The sequence below is a fragment of the Rhodnius prolixus genome, unplaced genomic scaffold (genome assembly GCF_049639745.1).
Source record: "Rhodnius prolixus isolate KJV_2025 unplaced genomic scaffold, Rpr scaffold_3, whole genome shotgun sequence".
NCBI classification, from domain to species: domain Eukaryota; kingdom Metazoa; phylum Arthropoda; class Insecta; order Hemiptera; family Reduviidae; genus Rhodnius; species Rhodnius prolixus.
Window position 1 is genome coordinate 43,206,750 of NW_027411603.1, and position 21,630 is coordinate 43,228,379.

Sequence of the window (21,630 nt, forward strand, 5' to 3'; positions counted from 1 at the left end):
AATTATCTTTGAACATGTTATTTTTGTTACACCTTTAATGATGCTTCATTTTAAACGATTTGATTTTTTTTTTTTTAAGTTAGGCAGTTTAAGTTTTTGGGAGATGAACTTAAGGCCCTTCATTCAAACGCAAATTAATACAATCACAATTTTATCAAGTTGAAGTTAGGTAATTTACACACTTCCTGAAATTAAATTTGGAAACATCATTTGTTGAATTCTGATATTTATTATATTTTACTATTAAAACGTGTCCACATCTAATGTCATGGCTCCCTCGTTACAGACATCACTGTCTATTACAAGAGTGTGAACTCTAAGAGGCTCCTAAGAAGAGCAAACTAATGGGATACTGTTGGATTCTATATCAGAAGCTCCGAATTAAAGTCTAGTGCATTCTGAGTACAACTTCTGTCCCTAGTACTTAGAAAATATAGATAAAGTTAGAAACCATGTAAATAAAATTGCGCAGAAGCCCTTATTTTAACGTAGCTCTCCCTGACTAATTCCTTAATTCCACACTTATTTCCTGTCTCTTTGTTTCCTCACTGAAATCGGTTCATAGATATTCCGAGACATAAATTATGACGAGTCAAATAAGAGTTCATTTACTTTTTTTGAAATGAAGATTAATTGATTTTTCATTAAGTAAAATAAACTAATTTGGAAGAACTAAGTTGATGTAAATTATTAGATTAAAACAAAATATATTAACCATTATTAACTATGTGCTACCAGATCTGAATAAGGTATGAATGAAGATATAAATTATGCAACATGTAAATTAAAGTGAAAGTGAAAATGTACTGCAATAATACAATACTGATTGTTAAGATAACACTGCATCTAATCCTTTGCACGGTATCTGCTAATCTTAAAAATATTGCTGATAAAAGCAAGACTAATTCAAAGAAAAGTGAAGTGAAGAAATAATAAAAAGAAATTTGGGTTTTTTAAAAAATTGAAATTTTCAAAACAGTTTATTCCTTTAATTTTAAGTTTCCTTTCTTTCTGATTTAATCATATATATTACTTAAATATCTTTAAAAGTAAAGATTTAACAAGATAACGATTAAAAGGCAATTTTTTTTATTTAGAATTAACCTGTACATCAAAGAGAGAAGGCTGCAGCTCATTCTAGTTCACCATTTATTTATAGAGACCCAGATAAGAGAGAATACTAAAGAAAAGTGGTTGCAGTAGAAGAAATAAGAGAGAAATTTTATTTTGGTTGGAAGCAGTAGAACTGATTAGTTATTTTTAACTAAACCCCGCATAAAATTTCATACAAACCAGATGGTGCTCAATAAATCTCTTATGATTAGATATATATCTATACTGACAACACATTTAATAATGCTCTGAGTACCATATTGACTGCAATGATCATTTAACTCCTTCTCCTTCTGAAAAAAAAGAAAAAAATGTTTAATAGATACAACCTTCAGCAATGTAGAAGTTTAATGGTAACAACAAATCGAATGAATTACAACCACCATTAAACTATGCATTCCTTGTTCTTTTTTCTTGGATCTATTTTCAATTTTATATTATATGTTCTTCGCATAAATTAATTGAGACACATAGATTTTCTGTTTTACTCATAAAAATATTTTTATATTACTGTTTATTGCTTTGCCTCTGCTGATGTTGCCAGATTTTCAAGAACTGTTTTAATGGTTTTATTTCTCAACTTCTAAATTATAAACATGCATATTTGACAGCGATTCAGTTATTATTTTATATTTTTCTAAGTTCATTCAAGAGTGAAGAGTTACTTTCTAATTTTACTAATTCAACCAAAAGCCTTTTATTACTCTTCTTCTGATAACCACTATTCCTAATTGTAGTAAAGAAACTCTTACTAGAAAATTTTCATCCCCAAATAAGTATTTTTGGACATGATGTTTTGTACTGATAGTTTGTTAATATTTCTTCTAGGCCCACTCTAAGTTTAATTTTAATTAGATTGACTAATCACGGACTAATTTAAGAAAATCTAAACTAAATCATTAATATATATTTAAAAAAAGAAAAAAATACCGCCAGTCCCAGTTACTTACTATTTTTAACCCAGATATCAAGATAAAATACTGACTATCCAAGTAGGTTGGAAATATCATGTAAATTGTTGGCCTCAAACATGAACAGGGTTTTAAACTTATTCTGAACAGTCAGTGACCGCTGACAGTACATCGCACCATCCTACTTTCTGATATGTATTATACATTTAGATAAAACTGTTAATTGCCATTGTTATCACATAAATAAATCTATCTAATAACTCTTGATGCATTCCATTACTGTAGGTTAGCAGAATGTTAGTTACTAAATGTCCAACGAACCCGCAAGATAACTTTTAGGTGGTAGCCAATAGCATTTAGAGCCACTCTCAACTGCACGTAAAATCAACTAATATACAAATAATTTATTTACTGATATTACATTTTATAAAATTATTTGTGTTCAAAAAATCTGATAGATCAAACTTTCGTTTTACTGTAATATTACAATTCTAATTTACAGCTTTTCTTACAACTAAAAGTGTAAATCACATATTTGGGGATAAAACTTCAAGTTCAGTCTGAAGAGATTTCTGATCTAACTGTTAGACACCGAGAGCCGTTACAGATCTTTGCTCTCTTTAACTTTGCGTCTCCCTCTGTAATAAATTCCAACCAATGACAGATTTAACGTAAATCCCCAAAAATTATGTTTTAATAAAAGGATAGAAATAAAAAATATAGTTAATAACTGTGTGGTTAATAAGGTTGGCATATTGCTAAGACGTTTTTCGTCAAAGCAAAGTGATGATTTACATTTCATTTTGACTTCTTTTTTTTTCAATAAATTTTATAGAACGTCCCTTCAATGAATAAGTTATTTTAAAAAGTGGGAAAGTTAAAAACATAAAACCAAAACAACAAGAATCATCCTCAACATTCACGCATTTGAATTAAATGAACACTTGTGCGCAAATATTTATTGAATCGAGTAAAGTTCGCAAAATTTAGGCAAAAAATAGCTCTAAACAAGGACACACAAGAAGCATTAGTATTAAACAGATGTTATAAGATACGTTGAACAGATGTGTAAACTAGAAAGAGAAAAAAATTGTTAAAGTTGGGTGTTTTTCAACGTTAAGCTTTTTCGTGAAGTTTTTGACGATCAACCCTTATACAACTGTCCTACCGGACAGTTTTAATTAAGATTTTCAGCTGATTTTTTCATCCAGAATAAAATCGAAGTAGAAAAGAAAATTATAAAAATCTTCTTTTTTAAAAAACAACGGAAGACAAGCACAATTGCGATTTACTACTGAGGCATTGTGATAAATAAATTTTAAAACACTAATATTATTGCTATTTTCATTACAGTAAGAGATTGTAATATTATTTCTGTACTTTACTGACTCTTATTATGTAATAATATTATGAATCTTTTTTATTTACAAATGACTTCGTGACAAGATTATAAATGCTAGAATTGTGAGCACCATTTGCTCATTTGCAAAACAAAACACTCAAAATTTTCCATTGCTTCGTGATAGTGGAATGGTTACTTCTTTTTGGTCGCTTGGTTACATGCCATAAATTGACAATATACGTAGTGCAGCACCCTTAATCTAAATACATGTTTAACAAAATGAAATTCTGGAAGATCATTGCTTCTTTGGTGATCCTTGCGCATCCATACACCGCGGGTGTTTATGGGATATCTCCCATACCACCTCTGGATTTTAAAGCTTAGAACTGGAGAGTAAGTTAGGGCCATGACGCGACATACAAGTCTATCCCACTAGCTCCGATGGTTAAGACAAATGGTTCAGCTCCTCGATGTTCCACTGATCTCAAACCTAGCAAAAGCTCATTGCCCAAGCTTACATTATCTAGAGTTTTGCTTTTTTACACCAAGATCGGTCCAAAAACCTCTTCTCAAAATTTACCTGTAAGGATAAGGGAAGTATTTTTACAGGTTCAGATTGTAGAGAAGGAAACGTTCTCTTATATTCTCCCTGAAAGCTTAGCCATAGATGTTTTCGATAAGAATCTTTGAAGAGTTCAGAAGAGATAATCTCCTCAAATAAAGGAATTCGTACGAACTTGAGAGGTTAGACTTCGTAAAAATGAAAATTCGTCCTATTAGACCTTCAAGCGGTGAACACAAAAAGCTTCTTTCGGCTCAAACGTCTGAGCGACAGTCACTAATTTAATCGTGAAAGCAACTACTCTTAATAGATTATGGTTTTACGTGAAAACAACGTCCGAATTCTTTTCGGGGGAAGTAAACTAACACAAAATTGAGACTGATAGAAATTGGAAATAAACTGCAAAAGCTTTTTGAGTACACATAAATAATCTGAAAGTCTACTGTTAGTTAGTATATTTGCTCTTTACAAATCTCTAAAATTTGTATTTTCGGCTAGATTTAAATTTTGAAAATGTGGCAATATTAAACTTTTTCTGTACAATCGCAGTTAAATATTAAAGCTGTCTGGGTAGAAAAAACCGAAAACTTGGTTTTAGAATTTGCATTTTTCATGAATGTATACTTACGCAACACAAATTCACAAACCGGGAATCAAATCCTTGAACAACATTGCCTGTGACTTACATAATACATCATAATACAATATAGTATTAGTATTTCCATGTTAACTAATAAAATTAAATTATCAACGTTAAGCTAATTTTTAGATTAAATTGAAAAGATAAAAACAGTAACATGAAATGTGAAAACCATTACTAAAGCGGTCTTTCTTTCAAATAAATCAATGATGATATTTCAATTTAAGAATAAATTTTTTTCCCTCTTTTCCACTCACACTCAGTTAGAAAACTATTTACAGAATAGAATAAATATAGAAAATCTAGCCAACTAACTACAAAGAATAGATGTATAATGTTCAATGTTATTGTGGTTTTATTTTTAGAAGTTACAATACCTTCGTTAAATAATGTAATAAACATTTATTATGTGCTGTGTATTTTTCTAACTTCAGTTTGCTCTTTTATTTTATCTTCCTCTAAATAAGAGGAAGTATTGCGGTCGTTCAAATATTGGAAATTGAGTTTTAGACTGTTATGCTAGTACTAAGACCTCACTGAACATAAAGAAATGTTTTTGTAACTTTTGGAGTAGCAGCATGTGTTATGTGCATGAGGGCTCCATAATTGTGCTGTTCGGTCCTCGAAGAAACTTCAAGCTATACACAAAAGTGCCTGGCCTAATTTTCTTTAAAATAAAGAGCATATTCTCGTTTATTTAAACAATAAAGAATAACATTAAAAAGTGTTAAGAAATTCTAATTCCATGTATGCCGAACCTCATGGACTACCTAGGTACTTGCTGCATTTGTATGGTATCCGAAAGAAGGAGAATCCAAACTCAGAAAATAGAAGAACAAATGGCACTTTTTAAAAAAATGTTAAAAAGAGACTGGACAATATGAAATGTGATAAGAAAAGGACGACTTGGACGAAATAGAAGATGAAATAAAAGAACAAAAATGAAATTTATAAAGTCCTTGAAGAAATTGCAAGGGCCAGAACGAAATGGTGAGAAGGCTCAACGACCTAGTAAATTGTATCCAACATACGCCCCAGTTTCAAGATGAAGGGTTGCCCCTAGACACTTAGACTGATCACTACCCTACGCCAAAAGAGAGGTTTTGTGCAGGAAGGACGCCGAGTAAACTAGTTGAAACAGCGCCGCCTTAAGAGAAACACAATCAGCTAGAGCTGTACAGACTGGATACTAGAGAGGCTGGCAGTGAATTTTCCAGAAATGTCCCACGAATAATCTGACTGTAACTATAACATTCTAACGAGTACCTTAAGAGAGTCATTGAGTCGGAAGAGATAAGATCACAATGGTATGGTAAATTTGAACCGTCCGAGAGAGAGGCCAGGCTATGAACATGAATACAGACTCTCTTTCCACATTGATGGTAATTCAAAATATAAATTATCGGTGAAAACAACTTCATAGAATGTTTTTTGGCACAATTAATTTATATGTTGATCTGTATTTGTAAATATTAAAGCTAGGGCTTACTTATTTGTTCGGTTTTAGCATATGAAGGCGAATATTAGTTCAGGGAGCTGTGGGCGAAGGATCCCAATAAAAAAATGCACGGATTTGACACATTCCTACAAAGAAACAGCTATTTGCTATAAATTGATTTACGAACTCCAGAAATAGTTTGTTTATTTAATGTGTTTTTCTTTTTTTCTTAGAACTAACTAGTGTACTGAAATCCTATATTAGGAAAGATATTAATAGTCTCTCCTGTTCAAAGATTGGTTAGTTTGCAAAAAAAAAAAGTATATATTTTTTCTGCTGTTGAAGAAAAGAGGTTAAAAATATAACAGGAATCTTGCTCGAAAGCCCGTTACCCAACATCACAAAAACATCGTTTGTTTCCTACGCAATTTTCATTTAATTTTTTTAAATAATTATTTTTCCCATGTTTTGAAAAAAGTGGAAAATATTATTACGCTTATCCACAAAAACATTGCTTAGAAAATAAATTACAAAAAAGTATCGCTGATTTGATTATATCCCACGTACAATGACCTGAAATTGTGAATCAATAATATTGAATATCCGGTCAACTATAAGTCGGAACTTGAATCTGCAATATTGAATATAATTACAATGCCGATAATAAATATTGTTTTCTTTATTAATACCTATGTAAACGTCACCTAATGCATCAAATTCCAGTGTTCAAATTCGTTATTTCGATTAGGTGCCAACACAGAAACCGACAATTTCTTTTCAGTCAACCGATAGTACTTGGGTACTGACGATTTTTTTAAAGGGATTTTCCCATTTTATAAGATTTTTTCGAGAATGATTCCTTTTTTTTTTGTCGAATTATCAAACCTGCACGTAACTGAGATTTTCTTTTTATTGAATATTTGATTTTTTAATAAAATCTTAAAACTTTTAACCTTTCTGCTAACAAAAAGATTCCAAGAAATAATTCATTGGATTTTTAATGTAATAAGGTGTGTGCACTAAACTGAAGTGAAAAAAACAGGGAAGCTGCAAGTTACTTGATCTAGTAATGAAATACTTTTCTCGTTCAAAAATGTTTTTATTTTTCTGCGCAGTCGGATTTAATTCGAAGCACTTTGTCTAATAATGTTTCTCCATTACTAGTTTCTAGCACTGTCTTGCGATATATGATAGGTGATTATTTTTTTTGTTCACAACCCAGCCCATTTATCACGATTTTTTTTTTTTCATCCAATTGGTCCAGTAGCTTTGCAAGGTAGCCAGCAAACAGAATAAATTTTTCATCCAAGAAAATATCCATGAAGCGATTTCCGCGTTTTTGGTGCAGAGCCAACAATAAAATACATAGTTTGTTAACGTTAACTAGTAGATTGTTGTACGCCAGCTTGAATGACTGTCCAAGCGATAAAACGCGATTTAGGTGTGTTAGTTGATGCCAACTTGAAAAACAGTCGTAAAACTAAAAGACGCCAAACTAGCTATTACAAATATACTAAATTATTGCTATTATTTTTTACAGAGAATTTTTTTATAGTTTTTTTTATGGTAGTTTATAAATTTTATTTATTTAATAACCTTTGTGTTCAGGCAATTTTACAACTCTGTTTAAAATAACCCAAAGCTCATGAATTCTGTTTATTGGCTTCTTTCCTTTAGGAAAGTTGTATGTTTAAGCCGGCTAAATTTCCTTTATGTTCGATTTTAAAACTGAAAAGCTCTATCAACAATACCGTCCCAAAAAGCTTCATTGAAAGTTTCATCCATTTCCTTTACAAAAACTTCTTTGAGAATGCTATTAATATTCGTTTGACAGGAGGGGACAGTACCCTACAATTCGAATACCAGGCAAACAGCAATTCGAGTAAATAACATCAACTAAGTTGACTATAGCGCAATAAACAATCTCTACAAATTGGTCTGCAGGAACCGTCGTGTAAATATCTATCTTTAAAACAGTGTAATTCAAGGGATCCAACCAGCAGTTGAGAATAGACCTTAAAAACATCTACATCTTTCTTTCAAGCCTTCCTCGACATCCAACCATCGAGCTCGTCGAAAGAGATGTATGCTAAGAAGCCACTTATTCTTGAAACAGTTTAAGGATCACAAGAAGATGCTTGATTTCCTTCTTTGCTATTGTTTCAGCCGACAAAGAGCACTCCTTCTACTTCGCAAAATCTCTTTGAAACACCTACATATGTGTGTCTAACTAAAGATATTGTTGCCCTTATAATAGTACTTATATAATATTATTAATTTGAAATATTAAGGAGGAAAAGAAATGAAATATAATAAGAAATATTTATTAATTAAAAATTAATTTACGCCAGTAAAATAAAACGTGTCATTACAATTAATTGAAATTACTTTCCGCTCCTCGTATGCATAGTTACATTAAATATAGACACTCTATTATTGTAACCAATTAAAACTAATAAAAGTACGACAAAACAAGGATCTGTACATTGAATATCCCATTGAAAAATGTACACTTCATTGTATATCTTTAAAAAAAACCTTTTAAGATGGGTAGAAATTTAAAAAATTTGAAATCCACCTTAAAATATAATCAATATAAAATAAATCTGCAATAAAATCAATTGCAATCGACGAAAACAATATTTAATCAAACTTACTAATTAATGATGCACTTATTGTTGCCTGCACAAGCTGAAGTAAAGAGGAAACTGGATTTATAAGATCATTTTCTATTACTATGAACTATAATAATATAATATACTACATTATGCTAACCATTACAAACCAAAAAAAAGACAATTTTACTTAGGAAACAAATATACTTTAGTGGTCTACAATTTATATGGGAAGTAAGCAAGGACTGCGAGTTCTGAGACTGTTTGAAGCCCTCATTTACTCATATCAGGACAGGAGTAAAGACTTACCTTGGTAAGTTTCCATTCTGGAGTTATTTTTCACTTAATTAACAAAAAAAGGTGTGCATACAGCTTACAATATGATTAAACGATTAGTAACTTTCAAGTAATTAAATTGTTTTTAGTTGGAAAAATACTTATTCTTGAAATTGTGCCAGATATTTTCTGTTCTCTAAACCCATCATTAATTCATGTCTGCTAAATCTCAAACAATCTTTGGCTAAACTTTGCATCATGTTACCCTGAACCGTGGGTCAACTTTTTGTTGTTTTTTTTAATGAATAAATCTTTTAACGAATCATTTTTCTCTTATGAAGAACTCCCTGTATAGAAATGTAGAAGACAGATGTTATTGAAAATGTAGATTTGAGAGTAATACATACTTCTATATTTGAAGAGAAATGTAGAAGAAATGATAGAAGTTAGATCGGTTGGGCCAGGCATGAATTATTTAGTTAAATAAAGAGATGCTAGCTGCTCACGGTGGTCCTTCAAAGTCGGAAGTATGCTTTCAAGTTACTCTGTCACCAATAATATTCTCGAAAATAATTTGTTCATGAAATTGTTTCTGCTAAAATTAATCACTTATGAGGAAAATAAATAGGATTAATGGAACCATTTTCAAAAAATATTTGGTTGAAGTAAAGCCAGTTTGAAATAATAGGCATTACTTTGCTTTTAGCGCTTTCCCTTTCCAGAAGTATGAAAAAGTCAAAATCTCCAACAGATTCTTACATTAAAATTCAAAAATTAACCTTAAATTAGAAAGAAATACTGAATAAAATGAATCACTGTCAAAATATTGTTATATTTGTAAAAAAGGAATCTTTCGCCTGTTGGTTTATATCTAATAATCACAAGCTCTAGTGACGCGTAATAGACGAATGTGCGCTTATTACGTTTAATTAAAATAAGAATTTCCCTTTAGGCTGGCTGATTCTGGCGCCCCTACATTCTGGCGTCCTGGACGACTGCCTAGTGCACTACTACAGCTCTGCCCGGCGAGGATTCTCTTTCAACAATAACCCTGATTTATTATATGGTTTTGATTATATTAAATTTATATAAGTAACTTTCTAATTTCGATTCTGAAAGATAAAAAATATTTCAATATCTTATAACTAAGGAAAATAACCGAAATCTTTTACATAATCCTCTCTTGATGCAGTATTACATTTCTAATTGATGAGAAACTTATTGCAGGAAATTATGCATGGTAGGAGAAAAAGCAGATTTGGAGTCGAAATTTTCTTAAACTTTGTTTTCTTTATTTATTTATTCATTCATGCAGGGGGCTTTAGCTTTTACAAAGAAGAGTAGGGAAAATTGCTCACTGACTAAATTAATGTTGAGAGAAAGTATAGAGAAAAGAAGTTAGAAGTTAGTAGAAATATAAGAAACAAATCAACAAAAAGAAGCAAACTGTTTTTTAGTTTTTTTTTTATTTTGTTTTGGCAAAAACAAAACAAAAAGAAGATCTTAATTATAACTTTAGCCAATACATTAAGAAAATAATACTTAATTACTAATACAATATACTTTTACAGCTATACTTCAAATTAATGTTACTATTTATAAAGATATGCTTCACACATTAAGTGCTTTGCACTTAGTGTTAATGAAGCAATCAGGAAAGTGGTTTATATTTTATTAAAATTTAATCATTTCAGTAAATGAATAATTTCCGAATTCTCAAATAATTCTTCATCATGTCTCTTTTTTCGATTTGATGATTTGTTTCAGTAACTGGCTTAGTTGATTAAATTTAATAGAATTTACCTAATTTCAGAGTATAGTAAATAAAATTATAGATTTGATTTATGTGAGTAGATAAGTAGATTATATGCATTTCATTTTTTGATGTGGAACTTTACTGTTAAAGTGGCGAGATTCTATTTTATTTTTGTTCATTAAACATTAAAAACTAGCAAGTCCTAGTTTATATCCATTTTGAGATGACACTTAATTCAATAATAGACTTGGTAATTATCTCTACTTTAAGATTATGAACTAATTATATATTTTGAGTTGAAGAAGAAATTCTATTGGATGGGTGATGTCATTTAAAAATTCGTTGGAATTGAATCAAGGAGTTGGAAATACTGAGTAAATTCCTGACCTCCAGCTTACTAAACAATGCAGCAGACTAACTTTTCATGTTCTATTTAGTGAAGTTGTAGTATTTCTACTACACCAACCCCAAACTGGTGGCCTGACCACTCTATTATAAATATTTTTTTATTGAAAAAATCTTTCACTTGCAGAAGATCTTCCCCATTCTACTATCAACTTGTTGATTGTCCATATTTATTAATAGTTCATATTCTACTATTTATTATTATTTTCCCCTTTTTTTTCACAATCTTGGTTAAATATTTAAGTTTAATTATTTATATTTTTGGCAATGCAGCACTTTTAATAGATCAATAGTATCTCTAATTTTACTCCCCTTTCAATGTAAGTAATTTTTCCATTAATAATGTCTGAACTTACGTCACGTTAAAACACATATAATATTTATTCAGTTCGATTTGGTCTAAGGTTTACGGTTATTTTTGTTATTCTTCTAGGTTACTGAATTTTATATATTTGTCCAAAATAATGAACAACTGAGAAATTATTTTAAGAATACATTTTTGACGTCAATGATTTTATAATCATCTAAGTTTTCCCGTAATGAGCAACTTTTTCTATTTAAATGGATGTGATTTTAGTTTTGGATTTTCAATCTAGTCGAAATGCTGTTAAGATATTTACAAAGTTGCTGTGCAGTTCTCTTGCTGGGCATTGTAGTTTCATAAGACATTATGGGAATCATAACATACCTTTTTTTGTAGAATTTGTGAATAAAAAGAGGCTATCTTTTGATCTTTGACTGCTCGAAAATCTGCAGAAGATCAAGTTCAATTCTCTGAATGAAGAATTAAGATAGCTGCTATACAGAAATTATGAGAAACTTCTAAGTGCAACCTCCACCAACAACATCTAAGAAATATATACTTTATATATATTTTAAAATTTTTTTCGAATAACTGTAAAAATTGCAGTAACAGTAGGTTGTAAGAAAATAATGGTTTTTGCCAGATTCACAACTTCAAATTTTTATGCCGGTATTTTACATCTATTATTTTTTTATTATTAGGAAAACCCAACATTAGTGTAATTGTATATGTATAAATTATGTTTCATCAATGAAATCAATGTAAGATGTAAGTAATGTAATTAGTGATAATATGGAAAATAGGCTTAAACAGGACATTGGTTGGCGGCGTAGTTCAGACCTTCATCAATTTGGCCCTCTGATATCAAAATGTTGTGAATTACTGGTCTAAATGCTTTCTTTGGAGTTGTTCTTCAAGTGCTCTTCTTGATCTATATTTGCCTGAAGGTCTGTGAAATGCAGCAGTCCTTATGAACAGCAGTCTGCTAGAATTTTTCTTATCTTATAAAGATTAGACATCTTTTCTGTTAAGCAAAAAAAAAAAAATTATCATTTTTTTGAATACTTAACTAAACAAGTAATTTTTTAATAAATCTTTAGTTTTATATTCATTTAGATAAATACAATGAGCATACAAATTCTATTCAACATTGAAATTTACAAGTAGTAAATCAACAGCGCCGCTAAGAAGGGGAACGTGAGGTGCTGCTAATCTCGGACTCCAATTTTTCATGAGGAAATGTTCCTCCTTTGTAATCAGTTAAAAACAGCTCTTTATATAGATATGACATCAGGCTGACTCAATTTATCTAAAGTTTTCCTTATGTTTATCACAGTTTTGGAAATGAGTTTTTATTTTGAAGTTAGGTTTAAGAAACAGCAAATCTGTTAAGTCACAATCAGCTGCAAATAATGAGTTAGTAAACTGTATATTTTGTTTTTGTATCAATTCTCTAAATTATTGGTTACAGACTGGGAAAGTGGAAGGGATTTTCAAAATGTGTTACAAATATTTATTTGTCGGGAATGTATCATATGAAAACAAATTATGTTGCATTGGGATTAATTGGTAGTGGCGTGAGAAATGGAATGATTGGGCAAATATTAACCACATAACTAATCAACTGACTTTTAAGTCTTAGATAAACCTGACCAACTATTCTCTTAATAACTATATTAAGTACTACACTTAAAAAATATAATGGTGTCTCCATCAGCTAAATTCAGGCTTCAATTCAGAATCGGGGATGTAAATAGTTTCTTCTGCAAGATCTTGGAAAACTTCAAAGTGTGCTTGAAGTTTCCGCTGAACTTTGATAACATTAACTCTACTCTCTAAGTAAGTTATTTTAGCCTTTCCAATATGCTCAGTTTTTCATTTTATTTACTTTTTCCTCGAATTTAAATTGAAATATAAAGTTTCTAAAATTATTTAAGTTATTAAATAATTAGTTCCTGTAAATTAGTTCTATGAGAGCTGTTACTTCCATTCCATACACATACCTTTTTTATTTTTATTAAAATACATATTTTGGGATTTCTGAATAAGAAAAAAATGTTTCACCGTTTGGTTTTGTGATGTATGTGAGATTGTGTTTACGTTAGTGTACACAAAAAAACCGACGTTACAGTCAGTTTCCTCAAACATGTTGAGGCGGCTGTTGTCGTTTCCTTGTGAAGGATTTTCCAGGGTTTTAGTGAGTTTCTTTGAACTTTTTGTAAAGAGAAAACTGTAAAAAAAAACACCAAATTTTATTTAAAAATATTTTCTATGAGAATTAATTTATTTACCTGGATCCCAGGGAATCGCATCAGTTGTCTTCTTGTAAAGGTCCAGGTCTATTTTAATTTTAATTTCTGAAAAATCAGAGAGATAATTTTGTTTGACTGTCCGATAGATTTTCATGAGAGAGGGCCAGTAGTGATGGTGAACATTGTTGCAAAATGTGAACCTAATAATAAAATATCAGCGAACATTAAGTATAATCATCTCCATCCATATTTATGTGTGTTCAGATCAAAAAATCTGACAATTAAAAAATCGGTAATTGTTAATGGCAATAAAAGAAAATATTACAACAGATTAATATTTTCAATTGAAAAATTAACTTCCATTTTGTGAAAGTTTAATGAAAGAAACCTTTGCAAAATCAAAAATAAACTATTGATAATGCAAGCATAAGATGAATATCATCTTATATTCAAATTAAGAGACTGAAAGAAAATACATTCTGGAATGTTAGGATTGTCAATTGGCATTCACGCCAAGATCATAATATTTGATGCGGTAGGGAGGTGAACATTAGATATCTTACCAACATTCTTAGTTGCCAACAAACAGATATTGGATATGAGAAATAAAAATCCAACTGAGTGTCTTTGCCAACAACGGACATTGTTGAAAATCAAAATTTTATAACATTATAAATTGTTAGAATTTTAAATATAATATATTGTTAGCTACAATCAAAATAGACAAGTTTATACAAAAATTACACGTACAGAGCCTTTAAACTTAACTTTGCAACATTATTCCCAGGACGTTATTGTTGAAGAGAGGTATTTACAATTAATGAGTAGAAGTACTGCTAGCTCCTCCTGAATCTTCTCTAGGAAGAATGCAATTCTTAATATTTCGCTTCGAGGCAGAGGACCAGGAAGGTATGGTGCAAAGAACTCCTTTTTAATTGTATTAAAAACGTACGATATTGTAAAGCACACGGATGGTTCGCTATCTTTGAGAAGATTGATATGTTTGTTCTCTAAAGGATCAGGCACTTGGAGCCTACGGATAATGTTTCTTGAATCTTCTAGGTGAAGATTCATAATAGGAAAATGGCCCAGTTTAACCTCGACCGGTAGGAAAGGATATATGTATATATTAATCTTATCTGGTACTTGTCTGCCTTAAAGAGCATTTGAATTCTTATCTGGTTGCTGAATGCCTTGATAATCTCAATCAGTAACCTTGACAAGAATAAAACAGTAACCTTTGGGTGCAAAAATATGATGGCGTTCAAGTAAATGAAGAGGCCGACATCATGGCTATATTCTTTATGAGACTTTAACACTTGGTTTGGACAAGCGACTGTTCTCGCAAAAGCAAAAACAGAACCGAGAGTGAGATATGTGAATATCTGCCTGAGCAATTATAATCAAAATAAGATAGACTTGCTTCGGTCTCAGCAAACATAGGCTGTGTGTACTGATGGATTTCTTCAAGGGGATTGTCGACTCAGAGAGCTGATAAAAGAGCTGGATGTGGTACATAATTCCTGCAGATCCTATAGAGAAGTGAAAGAGGCTAATACTTCACATCTAGATGAACTGCAGTGCCGTTATGCATGACTGATTTGGACGTCTGGGTAGCTACCAGGTGTTGTAGTTGCTACGATATCCACCCTAGAAACCAAGAATCTGAGATTATGAAGAAATGCTTTCTGAGTTTTCTTAAATGATCCCGAAAAAAGTCACATATTTTCATTTTAATCAGAGCGCTAACTGCCCTGAAACATTTTTTTATTGGTAAAAAATTGATTATGAAAGAATTTCCGAGAGAGCGATTTAGTTATATAAAATTGGAACTATTACTTCCGTGTTTGGATACAGCGTTGGTATTACAAACTAAATAAGTTCCACTAAATTCTTGCCACATAGCCGTAGGCACCAAATATTTCACTCAGGCCTACATTTTTGGAAACCCTCGGTTCATCTCAAAAAGATGTATGGCTGGCGAAAAAACTTCATTTAGAAAAATTATCATAATTATTACACTTTGCAAACGCTTATGGTAACTTCTATTACTAATTACTACTAATTAGTATCTTCTATTAATTAGTAATTAGTAATATTAGTTCAAAAAACTTTAAATACATGAAAACAATTTCCTCGTTCTCTTTCCAAAAATCGAGAAATTTTAAATGAAAATTTGTTTACATAAAAATTGAAATAAGTAACACACTCAAGAGATGATAGGGTCGCTAATTAGAAAAGCCTACAATAAAAGGTTGCTATAAATATATTCATTACCTTAGAATAGGATTGTAGGAGAAGAACTGGGTCAGTGAAGTCTCCAAATACCTTTACCTTACTGCCAGTATCTCGCACAGCTCTCAATCTAAACCAATTACCTAGTTTTGTCAAACATTTTTATTTACATTAATTCGTAGTGCAAAATTCATAAATCACATATCCGCAATACATTGGAAGATATTCTCTTTATATCGTTTAGTTTACTAGATAAAATCAAAATAATTAGCCATTTAAATAATTTTTCCCATTTATTTAATAATTTATGTGAGTACTGCTCTAGTAATAATTTTGCCTTTTATCTCTTAAGGAAATCCTATATTTTATATTTAATTATATGTAAACAACCCCCGTAAATTTTGTCCACATGATTGGTGAATGGAAATCAAAAATTCTAAGTGTTATTGGTTGCAGAGAAGAAATCATTCATACAGATCCTGAGATAGGTGAGTACATTAATATTTTCTGACTTACTGCTTAGTTTTAATTGCTTAGAAGCCAAAGTAGTTGTTACAGGCAAGGTTCAAAAAATTAAAAGACGTATTGTGGTAATGAGTTCGATTCCCGGTCTAGGCCTTGGATTTTATTTAATAGTTTATAAGAGAAATTTGTTGTATAATACATTTGTTAGTTGTCTCCATCCACGACACCTAATTGGTAGCAGGACGTTAAGCCCCGCCTGAAAAAAAAGAGGCGATTAATTTACTTTACTCCTTTATTATCCATTTTGTTCTACCATTTCCGCTATTACTATTAAATTTAACAACTACTCTGTAAATGCCGGATATCTTCTTATTATTATAAGAATACAATGGAAAGCTGTTATTTTTAATCTTGTTGCAGTCAAGAAATGTGGAGTCAGTTTTGAAATTTATTTTCATTTCTCTGTTTACTGATAAAACTTACAGTTACAGTCTTCAAAAAATCCGATGCGACGAGGTCTTCAACCTCGTCCAATCCTAATTGGCATTTTGTAGACGGTGTCGTGAAATAGGATGAAAGGTTTTATGGTCTTAAGTTTCACTTTCATATTAGATACCATGTTTTGTTTTCCTGGACACTTGCTTAAAGCAATAGTCTGTAACTATAGTTAAAAATTTTATTGCTTAACCTTCACTTTCTTAGCATCTACTAATTGTAGAAAGATTTCTGGTAAAGACATTTTTTTATGAATAGTTTCTTCACTGTTCCATCAAGAGTTAAGGCACCGAAGTTGCTGATTTATATTTAGGTGCTACCTCTCATTATAATCACGGATTAGCATTGTAATAGGTATATTTGGTCTGAGGTAATTTTCTGCTTCTAAGGAAGATCTCCTTTATAATAATTCATATTAATAATTTAAAGTAATTCTCTTTTTCTTTTTTGTTAAAAAAAAAACTTTTACAGAAAAGTACGTTTCATAATTATCATTTTCAGATAGCTCTTGAAATTCTTAGACATTTGCTCGAGCGGTACTTTCTGTTGAGATCAATAGTTTTTTTGATTCTCCATGATTCTTAACAATCAACTTGAGTCTACTTACTCTTTACCTTTAATGATAAAAAGAAAATGGTCCATAGTGTTGGATAGAATATTTGATATTATTCGTTAAAACACGCATTTATTATTATAATTCGTTACATATCATGTATTATCTTCAACACTTCAATGTTAATATGTATTATACAATATTATTGCACATATTTTGTTTATGCTTACTGTATTGACTTTTATGGAAATATTAACGCTACGACGAATAAAATCAATTAAATTAGAAGACTTTTCAAACCCCTTAGGGTGTCCAATGGTGTTGCAACTCCCCGCCACAAATCAGAACACTGACACTTTTTTGTTTTTTGTTTTTTTTTAAAGTGAATTGTACGCATTTTATGAATCTTATTCTTCTGCAAAATGAGAAAGGGATTGTAATATTTTAATTGTACTAAAATGTTTAAATTTTGAATACAATTAAAAATATTTAATTTCCATAAAAGAAAGAGCTGGACCACTGTCCCCTTAGGGTATTTAATCAGTAGCAATATAATAAATTACGTTAGCGGCATTGTTAGTAAGTAGCTGTTGTGACTTTCACCAAACATAGTTGAAATTAAAAGCAAGTTTTTGCATCTAAGATTATAGAGCCTTTATTAAACATGTTAGACTTTGTAATAATTATTATATTTTCATTTCATTTCTCAAGAATTATTTGAATTTTTTTTTTCAGAGTAATTAGTTCAAGTATTTAGTTATTTCTGAAGTTGGGAATTATTCCAAGTTCAGATCTTTCAAGGTCCTAGGGATTAAATAAATAATCCTTTTCTTCTGTAGATGTAATATATGAAAAGTATTCTTTTATGATGTTAGAATATAATTCGCTTTTTACCTGCCATTCTTTGAAATTAATAGTATTTTATTATTATTGTTATAAATTATTATTTTATTTGATTTTTTATATACTGGAACTTATATCAATTATTTTTAATCAAGTTCAACGATTGATTTTGAATAAAACTAAAAATTATCTTAGAAAGTCCTATTCTGAGATAAATTAGACTGAAATACTAAATTCCTCAGGTTCTCGGAGAATATTCAGTTTTCTTTTTTATAGGCGCAGAGTTACCACAGCTCTTCATTATTATATTACTTTTAATATATTAAAATAACGAGCATGACTAAATTTAAATAACTGAAAAGGCATTAGCAGAAATAGCTGTAAGTGGAATGTTAAAAGAAGAAATTAAGGATTTTCTTGTAGATCTAGCGATTATTTTCTAATTTGTCGTTTAGAAGGAGAAACTCTACATCCCAACTAGCGTTTCTACGATACAATATGTAAACCTGGCCTAAAAATAGATTGTTAGAAAATGGAAATAAGGAATTTCTAGTAAAACTAATGAAGTTTCTCAATTTTTTCTTTTTTCTCAACTACTACTTCCAAAACTAGTCGACCTTATTTGTATGATCAGATCCTGAGAGAAGAATAGAATTCTACAAGTAGAAAATTAGGAATGATCAAACATGTGCATGATTAAACTCTGGTGTAAGAATAGAATTCTGGAAGTAGAAAATAGACTTTCTTGTAATACTAGCCAAGATTTATCTTTTGAACAAATTTTCTGAACCTCTTCTTCAATAACTAACAAACATATAGTATATGTTACGTTATGTACAAATTTTGTTTCTATTTATTCTATCATATTTATGATTATAGTATTGAGTCATAACACTATTTGGCTGCTGAAAATAATAAAGAATTCTCTTTTTATAGATTTAGAAATATCTTTATGGTTGATGAGAATGTTCGGTACGTAAAACAGTGTAGTTGCACAACCGCTCTTGGCAAAATAGTTTCTATCTCTTAATTCCATTTTAAAATTGTTAAGCTGTTAGCGTTTATGCATCTATTAGCCTGTCAGTAGGCATTTTGAACTAGAATTAGTCTGCATATACATATTTGTTATTGCGAACTTTTTTCTTGATGTGAATGATTGTTTGAGTAAATTATTGTGTAAATACGTTTTAAGTTCACTTCTTTCACAGGAGTATACATTTATAAGAGAACTACGTCTTTTCAGATTTAAGACCCTTTTAACAGGTGAAGGAATATTTACTAAAATATTTCTTCAAAAATGCTAGTATGCTTATTCAAGAAGGAAAAGTTTAAAATGAATGAGTTGAGTCCGTATGAAATCAGTTTTTAATTGCAATTCATTGTAAACTGAATACGAAGAAGATATTGTATATACATGATAATTTGCGTTTTGTATAAGTTTATAAACTTTTTCAATTTTGTTCAAAAGAGTTCTTATTTTTGCAAAATTAATTTATATATATATATATATATATAATATAAAAAAGCTAAGAGATTCAGCTTCAAAATGTTTTTCAAAATCGGCCCTAATTCATTATCTTTAAATTAAAAACACATTTAAAAATTTATTAAAAATGGTTTTATGGTTTTACTTTGTATTATTTTTAGGATTTCGTGATTGATTTAGGTATATTTTTATAGGTATATTTAGATATATAATTTAGGTATCTATTGATGTCGAACGAATTCGACGTTTGTCATAATTCTATTTTTACCTCTGTATTTTTATTTCAATATAATTCCATGACCCATTTAGTGTTAGGTTCAACCAAAATGTTATACAAAACTTCATTTTTAAAATCTTTATAATGATGGAATCGACAAACATAAAGAATAAAACTTAAAAATAAGTAGAGTTAAAGCAGTATTCAATTGCTGAAGATTTAGAGAGTGCATTCTTCTTCCATATGCAGTATACATGGCATACGTTGCAAGCAAGACCCCAAAAACAACAAAAATAAACAGTACGCCTTAGATAAGAATGACAACATTATATTTGTATCTATTAATAAGTTACATGCAGAGCTATGGGTAGGGACAGCATTAGTACTAAACTTTAACGAAATAGGATCTTATTGGAGGCCAGGACTAAAAACTTCCGCTTATGTATAAAGTATTTCTTTAATTTGGTCCTCTAAATTATTACAATCTGATACTAAGCTCAAAAAATAAAATTAGGAGCGTCTAATCAACGAAATCCACTGTTTCATTTAACTAAAATAAGTATTCACTTTTTTGTTGTTATTAAATCTTTCCGATGCAGCAACCGGTAGTAGCGGCGCGTGTCTGAGCTCTGAAGAGCCAAATCGTTACCAGCAACCAAGTCCATCACTCAAAGAAAGACGATTGTGAAACTAATCCTTTCCAAAAAGCCTAGCATTCGTTTACCACATTGACCGCCTAAAGAAGTCTGTCAAAATCATTTTCATTTCATCAAATTCGCAAGACTATACCAAACTATTCCATCTTCCCACTCCTCACTCTTTTAAGGACTCACCAGGTAGCCTTGATGAAGAATTGAACACCCCGCCCTACAATATATAAAAAATGTTTATTTCTCAATTGTATCAGAATCTTATCGTGATATAAACAATAGGTACTGAGATACATGAACTCTAATAACTTGTAAAATGCGTCCCTTCTGCAAGACGATGCTTTTTTGTTTGCCTTCGTTGCACATGCAGCTAAAAGCAAATAACTTGATGAATTCTCATATAAAAACATAAATCGGGCTAATAGTCGAAAAAAATGCCTATCGGCTATGTGGTTATTGTCAATTTAGTCGTCATTTACACTGAACTTATATTTCAGTGGGGGCAATTTTTCTTCAATTTCTTCGTTAGTTGTTATCTCTTTCTTCTAGACTCTTCTGGGGACAATTAATAAAAGCATTTATTTTATCTACATTGTGACAGAACTGTTGGAGATCAAAAAGATACCAAAGTTTTGCTATCGATGGTATCGCTTACGAATAATAACAGTCAACAATACACCGCTGGATAGTTATTTTTCCAACTTCACTTTAAAAAAAAAATTCATCTCACATGCGCTTTCTAAGAAGAATAGTGGCATATAAAGTATTTATGGCCAATTCCTATGTAGATGGATTGTAGTCAATCGCCATTTCCGATTGTCACAAGAGCGAATTTGAGAAAAAGACAAAGGTTTGCGACTTCAGAAATTAGGCAGGAGTAATCAACGCTCCTGTTGGAGTTACCATTAATTCTGACCTGAGCAGATAACAACAAATAACGTACTGAAAATACGCACAGTTTTGGTCAAAGGCAAATAGGGTTAGTGCCAGAAAGATCACACCCCTGTAACAGCTTTTCTAGAATTAAAGAACAAATTGAAGGACATGACGGAGATAAACCTTCTTTACAACC

General features: G+C 30.5%; 1 protein-coding gene and 1 long non-coding RNA gene across 3 annotated transcripts in view; one reads left to right on the plus strand and one right to left on the minus strand.

Moving 5' to 3' along the window:
• sbm (L-type amino acid transporter sobremesa) overlaps positions 1-21,630 on the plus strand; it is a 46,345-nt gene that overhangs the window by 6,141 nt on the left and 18,574 nt on the right. Inside the window, exon 1 of one of the 2 annotated variants that reach the window (XM_074125468.1) lies at positions 12,647-12,778. The exons of the other annotated variant lie outside the window; for it this stretch is intronic. Coding sequence (XP_073981569.1) covers positions 12,775-12,778 — 4 coding nt within the window. The 5' untranslated portion in view covers positions 12,647-12,774. Of the gene's footprint in view, positions 1-12,646; positions 12,779-21,630 lie in introns of those variants that run through there. 2 annotated transcript variants of the gene reach the window in all.
• LOC141452925 (uncharacterized) lies at positions 10,207-15,942 on the minus strand. Its single transcript, XR_012457682.1, has 3 exons — positions 15,892-15,942; positions 13,654-13,719; positions 10,207-12,386 (listed from the first exon to the last, which is right to left on the minus strand). It is a non-coding gene; the product is annotated as an uncharacterized lncRNA (long non-coding RNA).